The 19,499-nt window shown below is 39.6% G+C and overlaps 1 protein-coding gene across 1 annotated transcript in view; it reads left to right on the top strand.

The window, feature by feature from the left end:
* USP12 (ubiquitin specific peptidase 12) overlaps positions 1-19,499 on the top strand; it is a 71,870-nt gene that overhangs the window by 22,385 nt on the left and 29,986 nt on the right. Inside the window, exon 2 of the mRNA XM_063429566.1 lies at positions 13,824-13,904. Coding sequence (XP_063285636.1) covers positions 13,824-13,904 — 81 coding nt within the window. The remainder of the gene's footprint in view (positions 1-13,823; positions 13,905-19,499) is intronic.

Consider the following 19,499-nt stretch of genomic DNA (forward strand, 5'->3'; position numbering starts at 1 on the left):
TAAAGGTAAATGCACAAAATATACATGCCACGTGTAGTGGATGCAGTGTGTTTAGACAGGGGAGCTGTGTACGTTTGTGTAGTGTGTGTGTAGGGGATGCAGTGTTTGTTTAGTGTGTGTGTGTAGTGGATGCAGTGTGTGTCAGAGCGGGCCGCGGGTGGGAGGTGAGTAAATGCTTGCTGCCCACCCCCAGGACCGCCGGGCTTGTAATGAGCCTGGTGGTCCTGGGAGGTATTATCGGCAATATCGGTATCCCTATTGTCCGATACCGATATTGCCGAAAATAACGAATATTGGTAAAACCGATAATCGGTCGATCCATAGCAAGTTCCCTCTATACGAGAAATCTCTCATGCAGAGGAAATTTGCTGCATTTCGGATAAGGACTGTTCTGGACAGCGTCATTTTGATATGCAAATTGGTATAGGTTCTCTCTGTAATGCCACAGGTGAGAACACTATAAACACGTAATCCAGACCCTATATTGTTAAAATAACCATCTAGCCTCCCTAAATATAGTAAAATCTTACGTGTATTCAAGTCTCCAGCTACTGCCTCTGCCCCTGATCTGCCTGCTGACCTCATCAGAAGTGGTGGTCTGAGCCAATTACAAGGCTTCCCCATAGGATAGGCTGTGACTGTCCAGGAGGTAGATCAGGGGCAGAGCCAGCGCAAATCAAACACAGAATCAGCATCTCCTCATAGAGATTAATTGAATCAATAAACCACAACTAATGAAAGAAGGATCCTATCAACCTATAATATATCTTTATATGTATATTTTCTATTGATAATTAATGTCACTTTTATTCGTGTTTTTTTGCGGGCTGTATTAATCCTTGCAGGTAACTGTGTGACATAAGCAGAAGGGCAATGATGGGTTAATGACTTTGTTGCTGTAGCAGCAGAATATCTATTGTTTGTTTTTAAAACTAAAAAGAATAGATTGACAGATGTTTTAATTTTCTTTGCCTGCTATTATTATATGGTAGATCTTGCGTTAATGTGGAACAATACCTTTTGTTAATTACTGCTGGCTGCTTTTTCCAGGAATAGTGTTCAAAACAGATTTTCTCTTTGTTTTTAGTCAGTATCTCTCTTTATCAAAATAAATGTTTGACATACCGCATTTTGTTGCTGTGCAATGTGGGGATTTATTTCCCAGTGCTACAATATGTCATATTATAATCTGAGTGAGACCTATATTACGGGAATTGAGATAACTTTTGCCTCCCGGCAAAGGAAGGTGAAGGGCTATGGCACAAACAGGCAGCCAGGATTAAAAAGTGTGTGACATAATAATATGGAAAGATGGTTGGGAAATGAAATAGAACGGAAGGGAAACCATGAATCCAATACTTTTCTATGAGAATCACCCACCTCTGTTTTGAGTGAGTCAGGAAACCCATTACTAGGATAATTTCTAAAAGTGCTGATTTTTAAATGTACTTTTTTTTTCTATTCTCCAGCATTTCAGCCAAACCCAACACCGATACACTGAAAATTCTTCCCATGCACATGTCTAATAATGTGTACTTATATCTTCATCATAAATGTACTGGGACAAAAGTCTCAAAATGATTAGATACTTTAACATAGCACATATGTATTTCTGGCCTAATTAGAGGTATTCATTATGGTTTAAAATTAAAATTCTGGGGGGCGGGGCCTGACCGTCTAACTGAGCGGACGCATGGGACAAGAGCTCCTCATGAATCTCGACATAATCGGTGTAAATTACAAGAAAACAAGAAAATACGACTCTGGAGCACACCGAGGGGTGTCATGGATACCCTGAGCATTGATGGGGGCAACTTAGAGACACTCTGACGCAGAGATCTGATCCAGCAAACTTGAGGCCTAGCGCGGTCTCGGCTGGGAGTGACGGCCGACCTCCTTAGCAGAGCTGTGCAGGCTGAGCTGCGGCGGAACCCTGTACCCCCCCCCCCCCTTTGGACCGGTGGGGGTTATCCCGGTCCCCACCTCTACTGCTGCCGAAACTCACCAGCTTCCTACCACAGGAATTCTTCTCCACTATCACACAGCGATTGCCTCAAGGTGGGGAGCAAGATGGCGGATGTAAGGGTCTCGGAGACGCGAGGCCAGGCACCACGCCAAATTGACTCACCTGACACGAGCAACACCCTCTCAGACCGTCTGGAGGCAGTTTTCAACCGCTGGTGGGCTGTCCTGGAGAAGAGGACAAACCAAGCGACTCCCGACGTGGTTCCCCAGGCGGAAACAGAACGAAGGTGCAAGGTGAGATCGGAGAAGCCCGCCCCTCACAAGCGAACCGATGCTGAAACAGAAAGCGCACCTCACTCCACGCCTTCTAGGGACTAAGGCTACCAGGCGACCGACCCCTAAGCAACAAAGGCAGAAACGCATGCCGTACAGTGCCTTCTACATTCACCCGGCTGGGAAGGATTTGGCCTACAACGGAACCCGAGGTCGTGGCATCTTGGCGCCGGCTCCAACGCAGGCCAGTGGCAGGAGAGAAGCGTGGCTAGGCCCTTGTAACCTGCGCACCAGTGTAAGCAGCGCAGGGAGAAATGGAGCAGAGAAACCCAGATTGGACTTGGACTCTCGCCTGTGGCCCGCATGTGGTATTGGGTGACACTGTATGGCGGTCTCTACGGGCTAAGATGATATCATCTTGCCCAAATAAGCTCATTATGCCTATTCTCTGTACCCCCTATTTCACAGTCTGTGGGGTAGGACTATGTGTTCCTTTTTTTCTTTTAGTTCTTCTTTTCTGTCCCTCATTTGTTATCTCATGTGGGTGCCGTTTTAGGAAAATCAGAAAATGGGGTAGAGAGAGAAATACCTGCCTAATCAGTGATGCATATATCATGTCGGCTTCTGCCGCAACATAAGCGACTTTAAACTAACCAAGCATGGTCAGAAAGTTCATTATTATTATTTAGCACTATCTTAAGTTTTCTCTTACTGAAGCTATGAGTAAACAGAAGTGTGCTTCTGCTTTAATGCCAGGCCTGCGAATTACAGCAAAGATGCAGTACTTAATACGATGTCCTTAGCTAGTTAGGCAATGTATAATCATATCCAACCACAACTATACACGCTAGAGCCACTGTATATTATAATGTGTAACCATTTAACCACAGACAGACAAAGGAAATGTAACCAGACTAGCAAGAGGGGAATAGTCTAATAGCCTAATCTTGTTCCTATAATCTATGCATAAGCCATGTATTCTCCTTTGTCTCTCCTCCACCTATTTTTTCATGACACACGCTTTCTGTTTATATGCACCAAAGCGGATCTGTACTACTGTAAGAGAGAGTATATTTAAAGCGACCTCTCTACATTTGGCCTGTGTGCCTGTCCATACAGAATACTATGCAGCTTGACACACACTTAAGCGTAACTAAACCTGAAATATTCAATACTAGCCTAGCACGCCTAACGTGAAATGCTAATGATACACACAAGGTTGTTTTCCTGTCCTTTTCAAAAGGGGGAAAAAAATTGTGTTGTTTAACCCAACGCTGGCAGCAACTGATAACTATTGAAAAGCTATCTTCCTGTATTTTAACCTGATGTTTGACAGAATCTCGATCTATAAATGTCTACACAGCATGATTTCAGCTTGTTCATATATATATATAAAAATAGTGCACTGTATAACCATACCCTGATGCTCTTAATGTTATGTACTCCTTGTTTTGAAATATGCAAGTGGATTGCCTTTAGGGTACCACATGCCTGTATGTTACCCTCAAATGCACTGCAAAAATAAAGAATTAAAAAAAAAAAAAAAAAAAAAAAATTAAAATTCTGGCATTCATTTGGAAGCAATTCTTAAATTGACATTTTGGCAAAAAGTATTTGGTAGTAACATTTTTCACAGTATGACTGTTTAATTCAGTCTTGGATTAAAAGAGAATTTGTGACGTTCAGTGGCAGTACAAAAATTAATACATTCAGCAGATTTGCAGATACAAATTTTCTAGATCAGCATCTTTTGGAGTCTGCCTGCTACCTAGAATTCAGGGGTTTTTTTTTTACACATTTTTTTTTTTTTTATATAGCTTTTTCAAACATGTGGACCATCTTGGGGTTAAACCATTTGTAAATGGTTTAACCACTTAAGGTAAATTGGTGCTGAGGACCTCCAGGCACTAAACAAATTAATGGAGATGAAGTTGTTCTGGTGCCCGGAGTGTTTCTTTAATATAGGCTTTATTATGCATTGTCATTACAATGGATATTAAAACCCATCGGACTGCCCATTTAATCCGTAAATTGAAAACACTATTGCTTTTGTTGTGTAAACTACTAATTGTAGTGATGAGAAAAATAAAATGTTCCTATCTATTTGCTTTAGATACCAGAAAGTTGGAGTGCGCTAGCAACTGCACTGGAGTCAGGATCTTCTCTGAGTACTCTGAAAAAATATACAGTATATAGTGCAGACTATCTGTATATACAGGGGTATACAAGATTAAAAGTATATCTGGGGATCAACTCACATGGACCAGAGCCCTTTCACCCCTGGCTCTGGGTTTGAATTGCTCCAATGGAGAGGGATAAACCCACAGTATAGCAAAACAGGATACTCTTCTGAATCAGATGTTATATCTAGGCAGTATAAACAAATAGAGAGGCAGGAGCCCAAATTGAATAGTATCAAACACAGTATTTATTTAAACAAAAGGTTAAAAACTCTTACTTGAAGTAGTGGGTTTGCCAGCAATAAACCCACAACTAGATAAGCAGGAATTTACACACAGAAAATGATACAGCTTAGACACTTCCTGGTTCTGGTCACGTGACCGCTGGGACCGCCTCTCTCTGATGTCATACGTGGCGCGTTTCGCCCGCCTCCTGGGCTTCTTCTGACTACATCATTCCTGTTCAGCCCTGTATTTTAAGTGTCCAGACACTCCCCTTCTGTTTCACCATTGGTTGAGGGGGCAGTCAATCAGACTAGGATTTATTTCTAGTGCTACCACTCTTTGTGGGCATGTGCACTCAATTCATGTCTTTTCTAGGGCTGTTTATGAAATCTGTTCATACTGCCTATAATAAAGATTACAAAACTGCAGGCTGATATTGCCCAAAAGATCACTTTGTGAAAAAAATATTGTTTTCACTAATTGATTCCTAAAGCTAGGTACTCCTCTATAAATAACCTTTTAGGGATTATTTCTTCTAGCAGGGGATCTCCAGAGAGAATAAACCAATATTTATTTACAATCTTTCTTAACTCCTTACTATTTCCTGAGTAATTGAATATTAATGGCACTCCTTGGGTTTCTATACTTCTTAGGCCATTTCTTCCAGTTTTTCCAGTTTTCTCCTCAGGTTTTTTTCTCTTTTAAAAGGTCTTTTCTGTCAACAGGGGCGTATTAGCCGCGAGGCAAACAAGGCATTTGCCTTGGGCGGCATTTTCCAGGGGGCGGCAAAAAAAGCTGCCCCCAAACGCCCAGGGCAAATGCCTTGTTAGCCTTGCGGCTAACTGACATGCCGTCTGGGCGGTCTGCTGGGCAGTGCTGGCGGGCGGGCGGCGAGGGAGCACTTCCTCTGAGCTGTCTGCTCAGCTCCCTCGCGCGCCGCAGAGTGAAGCTGGGAGCCGGAATATGACGTCATATTCCGGCTCCGCCTCCCAGCCTCACTGTGCGGCGCGCGAGGGAGCTGAGCAGACAGCTCAGAGGAAGTGCTCCCTCGCCCGCCGGCCGCCCGCCAGCACTGCCCAGCACCCACTGGACCACCAGGGATAAATAGGACCCCCCCCCAGCATTCCCAAAGGTAAGGAGGCTGGGGGGGGGGGGGGGTAAATTAAAAATAAATATAAAATGTGTCAAATATGTGAGTATGTGTGAATGTCTGTTAGTGTGTGTGTGTGTGAATGTCTGTCTGTTAGTGTGTGTGTGAATGTCTGTTAGTGTGTGTGTGTGAATGTCTGTGTGTATGTCTGTTACTGTGAATGTCTGTTAGTGTGTGTGTGTGTGAATGTCTGTTAGTGTCTGTGTGTATGTCTGTTAGTGTCTGTGTGTATGTCTGTTAGTGTGTGTGTATGTCTGTTAGTGTGTGTGTATGTCTGTTAGTGTGTCTGTGTATGTCTGTTAGTGTGTCTGTGTATGTCTGTTAGTGTGTCTGTGTATGTCTGTTAGTGTGTCTGTGTGTATGTCTGTTAGTGTGTCTGTGTGTATGTCTGTTAGTGTGTGTGTGTATGTCTGTTAGTGTGTGTGTGTATGTCTGTTAGTGTGTGTGAATGTCTGTTAGTGTGTGTGTGTGTATGTCAGTGTGTGTGTGTGTGTATGTATGTCTGTTAGTGTGTGTGTGTGTGTATGTCTGTTAGTGTGTGTGAATGTCTGTTAGTGTGTGTGTATGTCAGTGTGTGTGTGTGTGTATGTATGTCTGTTAGTGTGTGTCTGTTAGTGTGAGTGTGTGTCTGTTAGTGATTGTGAGTGTGTCTGTAAGTGTGTGTTTCTGTTAGCTAGTGTATGCGTATCTGTAAGTGAATGTGTGTGTGTGTATTTAGAAGGCGGGGGAAGGGTGGGGGTGGTGCGGGCGGGGGGAAGGGTTGGATGGGGGTGGCGCGGGCGGGAGGGGGGCACCTGAGTTTTGTCCTGCCTAGGGCAGCACAAAACCAGGATACACCACTGTCTGTCAATCCTTTGGACAGCTTGAGATGCTTTCTCTAGTGTTTTTTCTTGATAATTTTTCATCCTAAAATCTTCTAGCAATTTTGTTGCTTGGATAGTATAATCATCCTCATTAGTACATTTGCGTCTAACTCGCATAAGTTGGCCTTTGGGTATGCCATCCAACCAGGGGCCATCGCGACAGCTATTCAAAAAAATAAAACTGTTGACATCCACCTTCTTAAAGAAGGTTTTAGTCTGGATCCTCATGGCAGATATAAAAATATGAAGATCTAAAAAATGTACTTCGCTGTCACTATGGTCCATGGTCAGACTGACACCCCAAGTATTGGAGTTAAGAAACTCAACAAACAGCTGAAGTTCCTGCACAGAACCCCTCCAAATAAAGAATAAATCGTCAATAAAACGGTGATTGGTGACCAGATTAGGAGCCCAGCCATGCTCTCCATATATATACGTCTCCTCCCAGAATGGCATAAAGAGGTTGGCATAGCTGGGCGCGAACCTGGTCCCCATCGCCGTTTCCAATACCTGTAGATAGAAGGAATCAGAAATCTATTTGCTTACTGCTATTTAAATATTGGTGAATATTTACAACCATGTATGCACAGTGATTTTATGTGCTGGTTAAAATATATGACGGGGAAAAGAGCAACAAGCAGATTTAAATGTGTTTTTCCAATCTTTGCATTCAGTGTTTGTGTGTATAATAAATAATGCCGATTCTGTGTGCTTAGAATGAAGGGACTATTTCTGCAGTTATCCAGATATTCTAACAGCTTCCTTAGAGGGTTATTATGGTAATCTGTCACTCTCTCTCTGTGTAATTCACTTATATTATAGTGTAGCGATCATCCGATCTACTGGCCTATACTTCATACTGAGACAAATTGCACATTAACCGAACATTACCAAATTGCTCAGCTCAGGAAAAACAAGGGTAGATGATCTGTTTCTTTAGTATGTCACCACAAATGAAAGCTATTAATAGTAAGAATGTAATGTCAGAGATGTAATACTTAGCCATTAAGAAAACAAAGTGTATGCTCTCACCTCCATTAAACATTGTTATCGATGCAATTTTGAAATGGTGTTCATTCAACACTTTAACTATGTTTACAAGTTTGTATTGTTTTTATTTTTTCTTCGCTATATTGTAGTTAATTTTTTTTTTTTTGCTAGGGGTTAGGGAGTTTACAAGGTATTGTTTCTTTTTTTTTTTTTTCTTCTTCTTCTCTACATTTATTGTAGTTATATATTTTGCTAAGGAACCATGCATATTTTAACGCCAGGTTCTTAAAGGCCGGTAGATTGGTGTTACATTTTGTTTATCTGATGCATTTGACTTTTACTTTTATGCCACTGACTTAGAATTGAAACTTAGTTATTCCAAATGAGAACACTGGGGAGGAAAAGATTCCTTTAACGTTTCAGTGTCAAACAAGTATAATTTTACTTTTGCCATAACAGAGGGAAGGTATGCCATTTTCATATCAGAAAGGCTAAGCAAGCCTCCTCTGCATTTGAGGTACAGCAATCCCAGATAATTGTTTTAGCCTGCTTTAGGCTTCATCAAGTGTGGCATAACTAAAGATTTTTTAGATGGCTATAATCTGACTATGGATGCATTTTCTCTTTAAATTCTTTTTCTTTAAAGGGCCATTAATGTCACCCAGGCCTCTTCTTCTTAACGAAGGGGTGTGGATGCAGTGGTCCTGTCATTTTAACCCTGTGATGTAAAATCTTTTTAGAAGAATTGCAATGTTTAAATTGCATGGTTAAATCCTCCACTAGTGGTTGTCTTCCTGACAGCCACTAGAGATGCTTCTGTGGCACTGGCAGAGTTAAAACTATGTGATGTGATGTGGAATTCCCCATAGGAAAGCATTGATTACATGCACTCCTTTGAGGAAGCTTGAATGCACTAGCGCCATTCGCCACGCATGCGCATCATTTTCCAATCAGGAGCATTGGATTGGACCATCGTCTATGTAATGGGAGGAGGAAAGGTAATTAGCATTTAGGGAGCCTCTGTTCTGGAAAGATAAATAAAAATTTTCAGCACATTTGGCCCATTTTCGGACAAACATTTCGGCAGCCAGAATTTCGGTGCATCCCTACACTACAGTATTAGAAATACAGGTTTATCCCCAATGATAGTGTTCCTGTAACTGACTGAAGTAAACATTACAGAAATTCAAGTGGATGTTTGTTTCACAGCAGTATCATTGGTACCATTTGTGGACAGAGATATCTAATTTAGTTTTAGTTCAGAGAGATTGGAGGTATTGGCCTCATTAGTTCTCTGTAAACATCTGAATGAAGATAGTCTATACAATGAGGCATAGGGCCATCATTGCAATGTTCATGTGCACTTTGGACTGCTAATATGCATCTTTGCCAGCGCAAGATCCTTGAAGCAGGATTCATGTCACCCAGCTTCTGCAGTAGTACAGAAACCCCATGCTGATCTTGCGGTCAGGCCTAGAGAGTTGGCTGAATGGCTTCAGCCAATGAATGTGCATAGAAAGTGTAGGTGGAAGTTTAGGATCCATTGATCACCAGTCACTGTGGTTTAATATAAGAACAGTGACTGAGTCACACCACACAAAAACAAAAGTGTTAGACTTTAGAAAAACATTTTCTAAAATTAGAATATGTGTAAAGGAGTCATTATCAGACTGGAGCAATTTAAATGGAGTCCAAGAGAAATGGGATTATTTAAAAGCTGCACTACTGAAGGCAACAGAAAATTGCATTAGGCTTGTCAGTAAAAGCAAAAAATGCAAGAAACCACTGGTACTCCACAGATGTGGCCAAAATAGAAAAAATAAAAGTTTTAATTTAGTAATTATAAAAAACCCAGATTGAGGAAGACAGAATGATCTATAAGATTAGACAGAAAGAGGCTAAGCAAGTTATAAGAGCTTCCAAATCAGACACATAAGAAAAATAGCAGTCAGTTAAAAAATAATGCATCTTGGACGTAAAAACCCAAGGGCAGAGTACAGAATATTTGATAGTCCTACCTCAACATCTGAGGAAAGGGATTTAGGGGTAATTATTTCAGATGACTTAAAGGTAGGCAGACAATGTAATAGAGCAGCAGGAAATGCTAGCAGAATGCTTGGTTGCATAGGGAGAGAGGTATTAGCAGTAGAAAGAGGAAAGTGCTCATGCCATTGTACAGAACACTGGTGAGACCTTATGCAGAGTATTGTACGCAGTACTGGAGACCGTATCTCCGGAACGATATTGATACTTTGGAGAGAGTTCAGAGAAGGGCTACTAAACTGGTTCATGGATTGCAGGATAAAACTTACATATCTTAACATGTATAGCTTGGAGGAAATACGAGACAGGGTGATATGATAGAAACATTTAAATACATAAAGGAAATCAACACAGTAAAGGAGGAGACTATATTTAAAAGAAGAAAAACTATCACAACAAGAGGACATAGTCTTAAATTAGAGGGGCAAAGGTTTACCAATAATATCAGGAAGTATTACTTTACTGAGAGGGTAGTGGATGCATGGAATAGCCTTCCAGCTGAAGTGGTAGAGGTTAACACAGTAAAGGAGTTTAAGCATGCGTGGGATAGGTATAAGGCTATCCTAACTATAAGATAAGGCCAGGGACTAATGAAAGTATTTAGAAAACTGGGCAGACTAGATGGGCCTAATGGTTCTTATCTGCCGTCACATTCTATGTTTCTATGTACTGAATTAGCATTAACCAGACAAGAGTTGCATGACACTGTTGGAGGTAGATTTATATGTCTGGCAGCGAAGTGGTTAAGCTCTGCAGGTGCAGCATGTCACAGTGAATAGTGTTTAGTGTTTCGATAATGCTGACGTGATCTTCTGAATTATCCATCTGTTTAAAGCAGTCCTGTATTAAGCAGTATGTTATAGTCCAGCTTTCCTACATGCATTTGAAGTCCCAAGCATGGCATGACTATCTTGTGAGTAGAAGTAAAAAGTATTCTCAGTGCCAGTCTTTAAAACTTCAATTTGCTAATCTATGGCCCGAGGGGTTTAATTCTAGGACCCCATAGTTTAGAAATCTGGTTAAATGTAGAGATGTCATGGCTTGCTTAGTAAAACAAATAACATTAAATTCAAACTGCACAGAATTTGTCCTTTTGTTGTAGTTTTTTGCAGATGAAAGTTATAGTAGATATAATCCAACAAGAGTATGATGATTTGTATAGGTTCAACGAAAGCATGACATCCTTTATATTTAATATCATATACTAGAACAGTCTTTAATTTTTCATATGCAGACAATCCACAGCTTACCTTGTGGTAAACAGGCGGTTTGTAATTATGGTATATCTGCAGGGATCTCATTACCTTGCCATCAGAGATTAGTAGGCTGTAAATTGTGCTGAGAAAAAAACCCCAAAAACTTGTTGGTTTAATGAGTCCTGTTTACTCAGTAGCTGTAATTTTCCATGTTTCTGCATTTGTTTGTTGTGTTAAAATAAGAATTGCCTGGTTGCATTTTATACATAGCTAAAATTTTGATCTTTTTTTGGTTTTTTTAATGGGTGTGTGGGGGTGGGGGAGGGGAGTTAAACTAGTTAAATGATTACTCGTAATTGTAAAATATCTTCAAAAAGGAATTTAAAATGGCTTTTATAGTTAACCTACTCACTGAAAAAAATGCTCTTTCTATGGATTACGAAATGTATTTTTCAAATACTGTGCTGAATGTCATTTTAAAATTAAATATCTTGCTGTGGACATTACAAGTTTCCTTTTTTCCAATTCTAAAAACCTTAAAGGAACACTATAGTCACCTAAATTACTTTAGCTAAATAAAGCAGTTTTAGTGTATCCCCCTGCAATTTCACTGCTCAATTCACTGCCATTTAGGAGTTAAATCACTTTGTTTCTGTTTATGCAGCCCTAGCCACACCTCCCCTGGCTATGATTGACAGAGCCTGCATGAAGAAAAAAACTGGTTTCCCTTTCAAACAGATGTAATGTACCTTAAATAATTGTATCTCAATCTCTAAATTGAACTTTAATCACATACAGGAGGCTCTTGCAGGGTCTAGCAAGCTACTAACATAGCAGGGGATAAGAAAATCTTAATTAAACAGAATTTGCAATAAAGAAAGCCTAAATAGGGCTCTCTTTACAGGAAGTGTTTATGGAAGGCTGTGCAAGTCACATGCAGGGAGGTGTGACTAGGGTTCATAAACAAAGGGATTTAACTCCTAAATGGCAGAGGATTGAGCAGTGAGGCTGCAGGGGCATGTTCTATACACCAAAACTGCTTCATTAAGCTAAAGTTGTTCGGGTGACTAGTGTCCCTTTAACAGAGGTAAAATTCCATACTATCACATTTTGCAACGTATTTTTATTTTTTTGTCAAGTTAATGTAATACAGGCTAATTGTCATATGATAAAATGACAGGGCAGTCGTAGGCATTGTTCCTTTGTGGACATAACAAAACAAAAAACGAAGCGCTCCTAAATAGCTCACAAAATTGTTCCTTTTTAAAATATTTGTTGTAACGTTCTATCATTGAGTTACATTTGTCAGAACAATAAAGCTGTTGAATGTAACATTACTAGTGCGTTGAGTTGGAAAATAAATTAAAGAGGGGGAAAAAATGTGTTTGCAGCTCAGGACACTGTGTTAACAGTGAAAACAAACATAATAACCGGATTGATAGGTAACTTTTCTAATCATTTTTAGATTATAGGAGATCACTGGTGTTGAAATTAGTAAGATGAGAGCCAGTGAAAGAAATAGATGTGAAGGGAAACAAAAAAATAAATGCATAAAGTGGAAACATGAGGGATTATTGTGTGTGTCTGTGTATGTATCAAGGTTTAAAATGTAAAGTCCTATGCTACTAGCCAGGGCTTAAAAGGAATCTATTGTGTTAGATGTACAAATCTGTATTCCTAACACTATAGTGCCCTCTGGACATCCCTCAGGCATATAAAAGGCTGGAAAACCGGTTATTTACCCACCCAATTCCAGCACTGATGTCCTTCAGCGCTGGGTAGGTGCAATACCTCCTCCAACAATCTCTTATGGGAGGACCTAATGCACAGTGGTGGCATGACTCAATGCTTTCCTACAGGGTTTTCACTGATGCTGGATGTCCTGGGAATATGTCATAAGTAGGTTCTCCCCAGCCTCAATATCACCCATCACATAGGAATAGTAAGAGTACTAAGTGAGCAGATAGCAGCCATGCTTTCAGTAGGGAGAATGGGTTTAGGTTACTCTCAGCAATACAAGTATTGCAGCGAAACAGAAAGTTCTTATGGTGATTAGAATTCAAACCACAGACGAAAGATAGTACAAACAGTTAAAATGGTATTCATTATATAATGAGAAATGCACACATTTACCACAACCTTTCTTTCTCCTCTCTGCTACTAACCTTGACAAAAATAATTGTGATATGTCTAGACAGCCCAGCAGCAGTGTACAAAACTGTACAAAAAATGTTTTCACACTGTTTTGTGTTTTGTAACCCCTTAACAATCTATGTGCTCGAGTAAGTTATGATTCCAAAAAATATACTCTTGAAATGAAAGAATATCTTTCCTGTCTCCAGGAGAGCTCCACATCAAATCATGTCTTAACTCTCGTGCATGCAGGCTCTTGCTGAGCATAGAAGGGATTGGATGACAAAGTTTCTGTTGCTTACAGCTTCCATATCCTAACCCAGGCTTCCCCAAACTCCGGCCCTCCAGATGTTGCTGTACTACAACTCCCATGATTCTCAGCCTATTATTTATTTTTATTTATTTATTATTGCCATTTATATAGCGCCAACAGATTCCGTAGCGCTTTACAATATTATGAGAGGGGGATTTAACTATAAATAGGACAATTACAAATAAACTTACAGGAACAATAGGTTGAAGAGGACCCTGCTCAAACGAGCTTACATTCTCCTATTTCATTCATAGAATCATAGGAGTTGTAGTTCAGCAACATCTGGAAGGCCAGAGTTTGGGGAAGCCTGTCCTTACCCAATCCCCGCCAAATTCTTTTTTTAAAAAAAAAATGTAGTTGGAGAAGATTTATCTTACAGAAGAAGCCTGTTTCATACTCTAGATTTCTAGATAGTTACAGGACTGTTAAATGTGCTTTATTTGAACAAGACATTGCATGGGATTAAAGCTTCTTCCCTTTATGCTTTTCTAGGGCGCCAATGCCTCCGCTTTAGAGAAAGAGATTGGTCCGGAACAGTTTCCAGTAAATGAGCACTATTTTGGATTGGTCAATGTAAGTATGTTACCATTACTGTAATACTCTACACACATATATAAATATCTCCATAAGTGTGCAGTTCTCCAGAAGTGTGCATATATGTATATTATATAGTGCAGTTCTTGGAAAAGAGACGATATATGGGTGGTATATTAATTCCTCATTCTCAGGTCCTCCATCAGAGGTCTGGGAGTCTTAGGGTTCTGCGCAGTATCTTAGCTGTTTCTAGAACTGCACTCCTCTGGATAGCGATCTCAGATGATTCACCTGGAATCTGTTGAAGCCTTGGGAGTCACAGATCCAAGTGCTGCTATCACAATCTTTCTAGCTCTTCTTTTATTTGTCCCTCTTCTCGTGTTCTTTCTTCCTGATGTTATTGTCACTGAGTAGTGCCACATCCACCATGACTGCAGTCTTCCGTTCCTTGTCTACCACCACGATGTTAGGTTGATTGGCCACTACTTGCTTGTCTGCCTGGATCTGGAAGGCCCACAGAATCCCTGCCAAAAGATTTTTCTTGAGATTTTCAATAAGACATGTAAAACTGTAGCATTCCTACAGAAGCAAATAATTGGTCAAAAACATCAACAGAAAATATCAGCAGAACAGGTCAGAATACATAAGAATAATTCTTCCACTCCATTAATTTGACTTTTACAGATACTCTTACTATTTTACCATGTATTCTTGAACTATTGGTTTATCTGCCCCTTTATCTCTTCTTGTCTTTTCTCCCTTTATCGCTGTCTGTAATATGTTGTAATATGTCTTTATATGTTCTTTAAATGGCTCGCCATAATAGTCTTAAATATCACCCAAAAGTATTAATATGCAATGTGACCTTTCACAATTAAATATATATATATATATATATATATATACATACATACATACATACATACATACATACATACATACATACATACATACATACATACATACATTTATTCTACTCACAGTGCAAACGGCAGTACATAAATCAAAACTAAACAAAAACCCAAAACTTGACAGATGGTACAGCTTAATGTTGTTACAGAGCGAGATCTTCAATGGAGAAAGGAATAGAATGTGGTCCTTTGTCTACTGTTTTATTATAGACACATATAATGACCATAATGACTTCAGAACTTTTAGCTTAAATTCTGGCTGTATAAGGACTTACGAAGATCCTCAATATTTTTCTTATACACCCACATACCAGACTTCTCATGGTACAGAATGTGAATTTACCATCTGTTCTTTTTAAGCCATTAGATATCAATCCCTCATATAAACAATAACTTGTAATATTCTCCACTGTGTCTTAGCTCAAGTTTGTCTGTCTCAAAGATCACCTTCTTGCAGTGTCCCAGTCATTCCCGTCTGCACCTCTCAATTTCTTTCCCTATATATCTATGCTTCTCCCCTTGTCATGGATATCTGAGCATAGCTTGTTATGTTGTTTGGAGTGTCCTTTTATCGTACGTTCTGCAGCTTTGCAAGTGAGAAAAAAAACTTAAAACTCTGAACTATTGACTGTGTCTTTTTGCAGTGTTTGATATTTTTAAACACACTCGCTGGTATAAAACCTATTTCTAAAACTGTATCTGCAGTGTTTTTCTTCTTGAATGTGTTATGTTTTCATGTTGCCCAGTCTCTCTTTATTTCTGTTTTTACTCCCATGTCAACCAATTTAAAAGGCACAGTGTAGGCAAAATGAATGCCTACCAGGGATTAGTGGGTAAGTAATGATTTCTGCCACTATTTAGGGGTTCTGAGCACAGTTTGACTGTGAAATCATTGCTAACCTGCTCACAGTGTTTCTCTGATCATTGGTCCAGTAAATTAACTGGTTGTCAGAATGATCTGCTAAGGGGAGCTGCTATGTATTCATCATTATTCTGCTTGCAGCTTCAGTTACCTTGCACAGTACTTTATATTTAAGAATAGAATGTTCTTTTATGCTGAGGATAAAGGATTGTTATTTATTAGCCTTTTATTTATTTTTTGACAATATAATTTGTTTGCACCATCAACCCAAAATATTTAAATATTGCATACCAGTATCTAAGTGAACTGGTTTAGTTGGGGGATTTTTGGAAGTCTTGAGCCATGTAAGCCAATATTCAGAACCACCTAGTTTGTGTTCGCAAAACTAGATTTATCTGTTTCTCATCCGCTTAAAAAACATTTGCCTTTTGAAGCAATGACAACTTGGGTATGTGAGATCCTAGTTTGTTAATGTTGATGACTTACTTGGAGAGCAAATAAATGAATGGTTTAAAAGTAAACACCAATCTTGGCTGCATGTGCCGCTGGTAAGCTTCAGAGCGCGCAGGACTGTACGGCATACAGTTGTAAATAAGGCAAACCACAGCAATTATTGGTGTAATAGTGGTTTTACTCAGTCATCCCAGAAAGAGAACGTTTTGACACTCTGGGTGTCTTTCTAAGACATAACATATGCTGAGGAGTGGAGAGACAATTCTTCCTTTTCTTTGCCACAGTTCTTGTTGCTGCTCATATGCAATCGATCCCATTGAAGGTTTTTGATTGTACAAGGTCCTCCTTTCAGTGCACTGAACCTTTTCATCGTGGTTTACTTAAGCAGATTGTTGTTCCTTTGTCAAATCACACAACTTTTGTTGATTTTTCAACTGACACCAAGCAGCCTTTGAGTCATTAAAGTCATTGTAAATTGACATAAAAAGAAACAAGCTATGTGATCACATTGGTAAAACCTTTGTAGGTCTTGGTTGTATACCAGTAAAATGACTAATATGGTTTGAAGCTACCTGTTAACATTTTAAGCTGTACATGGTTTGAAACTCGGAAATGTTATTAAGTAACTTAATTTCTTCCAAGGAAACATCTGAAACCACTTGTGGTAAAGCTGGTGGTAAAGGAACTTTGAAAAATATATTGAAATATTTAGTCTTGGTATTCTTTCAAACACTTCTTGGAAAGTGTGGTTATACGTTATCCTGATTACTTTCAGTTGCTGCGTTCTACTCTTTTTTTTTTTTTTTTTAGAAGTTCACCCTGTAGAAAGTTTAAAGGTTAAACTTTCTACATCAATTAAAGGGACACTATAGTCACCAAAACAACTTTAGCTTATTGAAGCCGTTTTGATGTATAGAACATGCCCCTGCAGCCTCACTGCTCAATTCTATGCCATTTAGGAGGAAAATCACTTTGTTTATGAACCATAGTCACACATCCCTGCATGTGACTTGCACAGCCTTCCTAAACACTTCCTGTAAAAAGTCATCTAAAGTTTATCCTTTCTTTATTGCATGTTCTGTTTAATTAAGAATTTCTTATCCCCTGCTATGTTAATGGCTTGCTACACCCAGCAAGAGCCTCCTGTATGTGATTAAAGTTCAATTTGCATAGCAAGAGATCAAATTGTTTAAGGTAAATTACATCTGATTGAAAGTGAAACCAGTTTTTTTTAATGCAGGCTGTGTCAATCATAGCCAGGGGAGGTGTGGCCAGGGCTGCATAAACAGAAACAAAGTGATATAACTCCTAAATGGCAGTGAATTGAGCAGTAAAACCTGAGAGGCATGATCTATACACTAAAACTGCTTCATTAAGCTAAAGTTGTTTAGGTGACTATAGTGTTCCTTTAAAGGAATACTATAGGCATCAAAACAACTTGGGGTTAATTAAGCAGGTTTAGTGTATAGATTGTGTCACTGCAGTTTCACACCTCAATTCTCTGCCATTTAGGAGTTAAACCACAGGGAGGTGTGACTAGGGCTGCATAAACAAAGTGATTTAACCCTTAAATGGCATATAATTGTGCAGTGAGACTGCAGGTGCATGCTGTGCGCACCAAAATTAAGCTAGAGTTGGTGTAGTGCCTATAGTGTCCCCTTAAGATAAATTGCCAGATGCCCCCATAAATGAATGGGTGATTCTGATAATTACCATTGCATATGTTTTATCACCGTAAACAATGTTGTCATACCTTCCCCACTACCTCTGAATTTATTTTAAGGTTGTTGAACGTTTAAATTAATTCCTTTAGTTACTGTGCATGCTCCTAGATTTCTCATCGGAAAGAGGGCTATTATTGACACTGCAATAATGATCCCAGATGCTAAGATCTAGCCCTCATTATTCTGCCAAACCTTGGTGAATGAATTAAGCTGAGGAAATCTGTACCGATTACATGGCATTGACTTGTTTTCTGAATAAAATACTAGATATTCCCCAGTATTCTGTAAGCAATTCCTGGTTTCATAGAATATGAAGATCAGAACCCTGAGATTTTTTTTCAGAATTGTTTCCTAGTTTGCTTAGAAATCCTAAAGGGACACTCGAGGCACTAAACCAACCTGGCACAATGAAACAGTTTTTTTGTATAGACCATGCTCCTACAGTCTCATTGCTCAATTCTGTAACACTTAGATTGAAAATAATGTTTATGCAGCCACACCGTCGCTAACTGACACTCACACAGATGTAGCCTCTTGCCCATAGTTCTTTTGTCCTTTTTTTGTTAGTAGTTTGCAGTGATTTGCAGTGACATCTGTGTGATTTTTTTAAAAAAAAATTTTTTATAAAAGTTCACCGGAACCGGCTTTATAAAAAACTTCTTCATGGAGCCTGTGGGAGTAGGTGTAGCTAGAGCTGCGTAAACAGAAACAATGGTGATTTAACTTCTTACATGGCAGAGAATTGGGGGCAAAGCCGACTGAGCAAGCGAAAGGGCGCTTGAGCTCATGACCACATTGACTACAATAATATTAAACTTCTAATATGTAGGGACCAACCTTATCAAATCCTACAATGGCGCAAGCGCTACTCCATAGTTACTGCGGTGCTCCGAGCTAGAAGTGTACCCTATAAATGGAGACCTCGCAGAGGCCTCACTGCTACTCATGCCGGCAACCACTGCTACCTTTCCTCCCCTAAAGAATTCTTCAACTTATTGGGCCTACAGCCAACTAACACAACCGGAGATGGGGATGATTGCTGAGACTTTGGCAGTACACCAGGGTGAGGGCTGACTCCTGTTCATGGGACTCCCACTTTGTTACAAGACTTTGTTCCCTTATTCACCTGTATTCCATGCCTTTTTGGCGCAAGCTAAGATGCTTATGTTTCAGTCTGTTTAAGTTGATTTTATTTTATTATTGTATGGTTTTTTTTGTTTTATTAAGCATGATTTGATGAGGTACGATAGAGACTCCACTGCTTGGTTCGCCAATTACTACCCACAAAAGCTTTTCTTGAACTAGCAAATATCATGATAAGAAGTTTCCAATGACATTCTGCTCATTAAAGTTGTGATATTGTTTGCATATTTGTGGGGAATTACAGTGCCACTTTTGATAGTGAATACCATTCAGCATAAGCAGACAGCGGCTGCAGTCACAATCTGTTCACCCGGAGGTCCACTTGCGTTTCCTTAGCTCGAGCTAAGATGTTTTAGTTCCTTTTTATATGTTGTTTTTATTATCTTTTATATCTAACCATTGTTTGATATAGAGTGGGTGATTCTCTGCTGCCTGCACCACCATGTATAAACCACATTAGAGGTTTCCTGACCAATTTAATGACATAAGATGTTAGGTATTGGCTAATGACTCTCATAGGTGCAATGCTGCCTATACATAC

This window comes from Pelobates fuscus, chromosome 1, assembly GCF_036172605.1.
Source record: "Pelobates fuscus isolate aPelFus1 chromosome 1, aPelFus1.pri, whole genome shotgun sequence".
Taxonomy (NCBI): domain Eukaryota; kingdom Metazoa; phylum Chordata; class Amphibia; order Anura; family Pelobatidae; genus Pelobates; species Pelobates fuscus.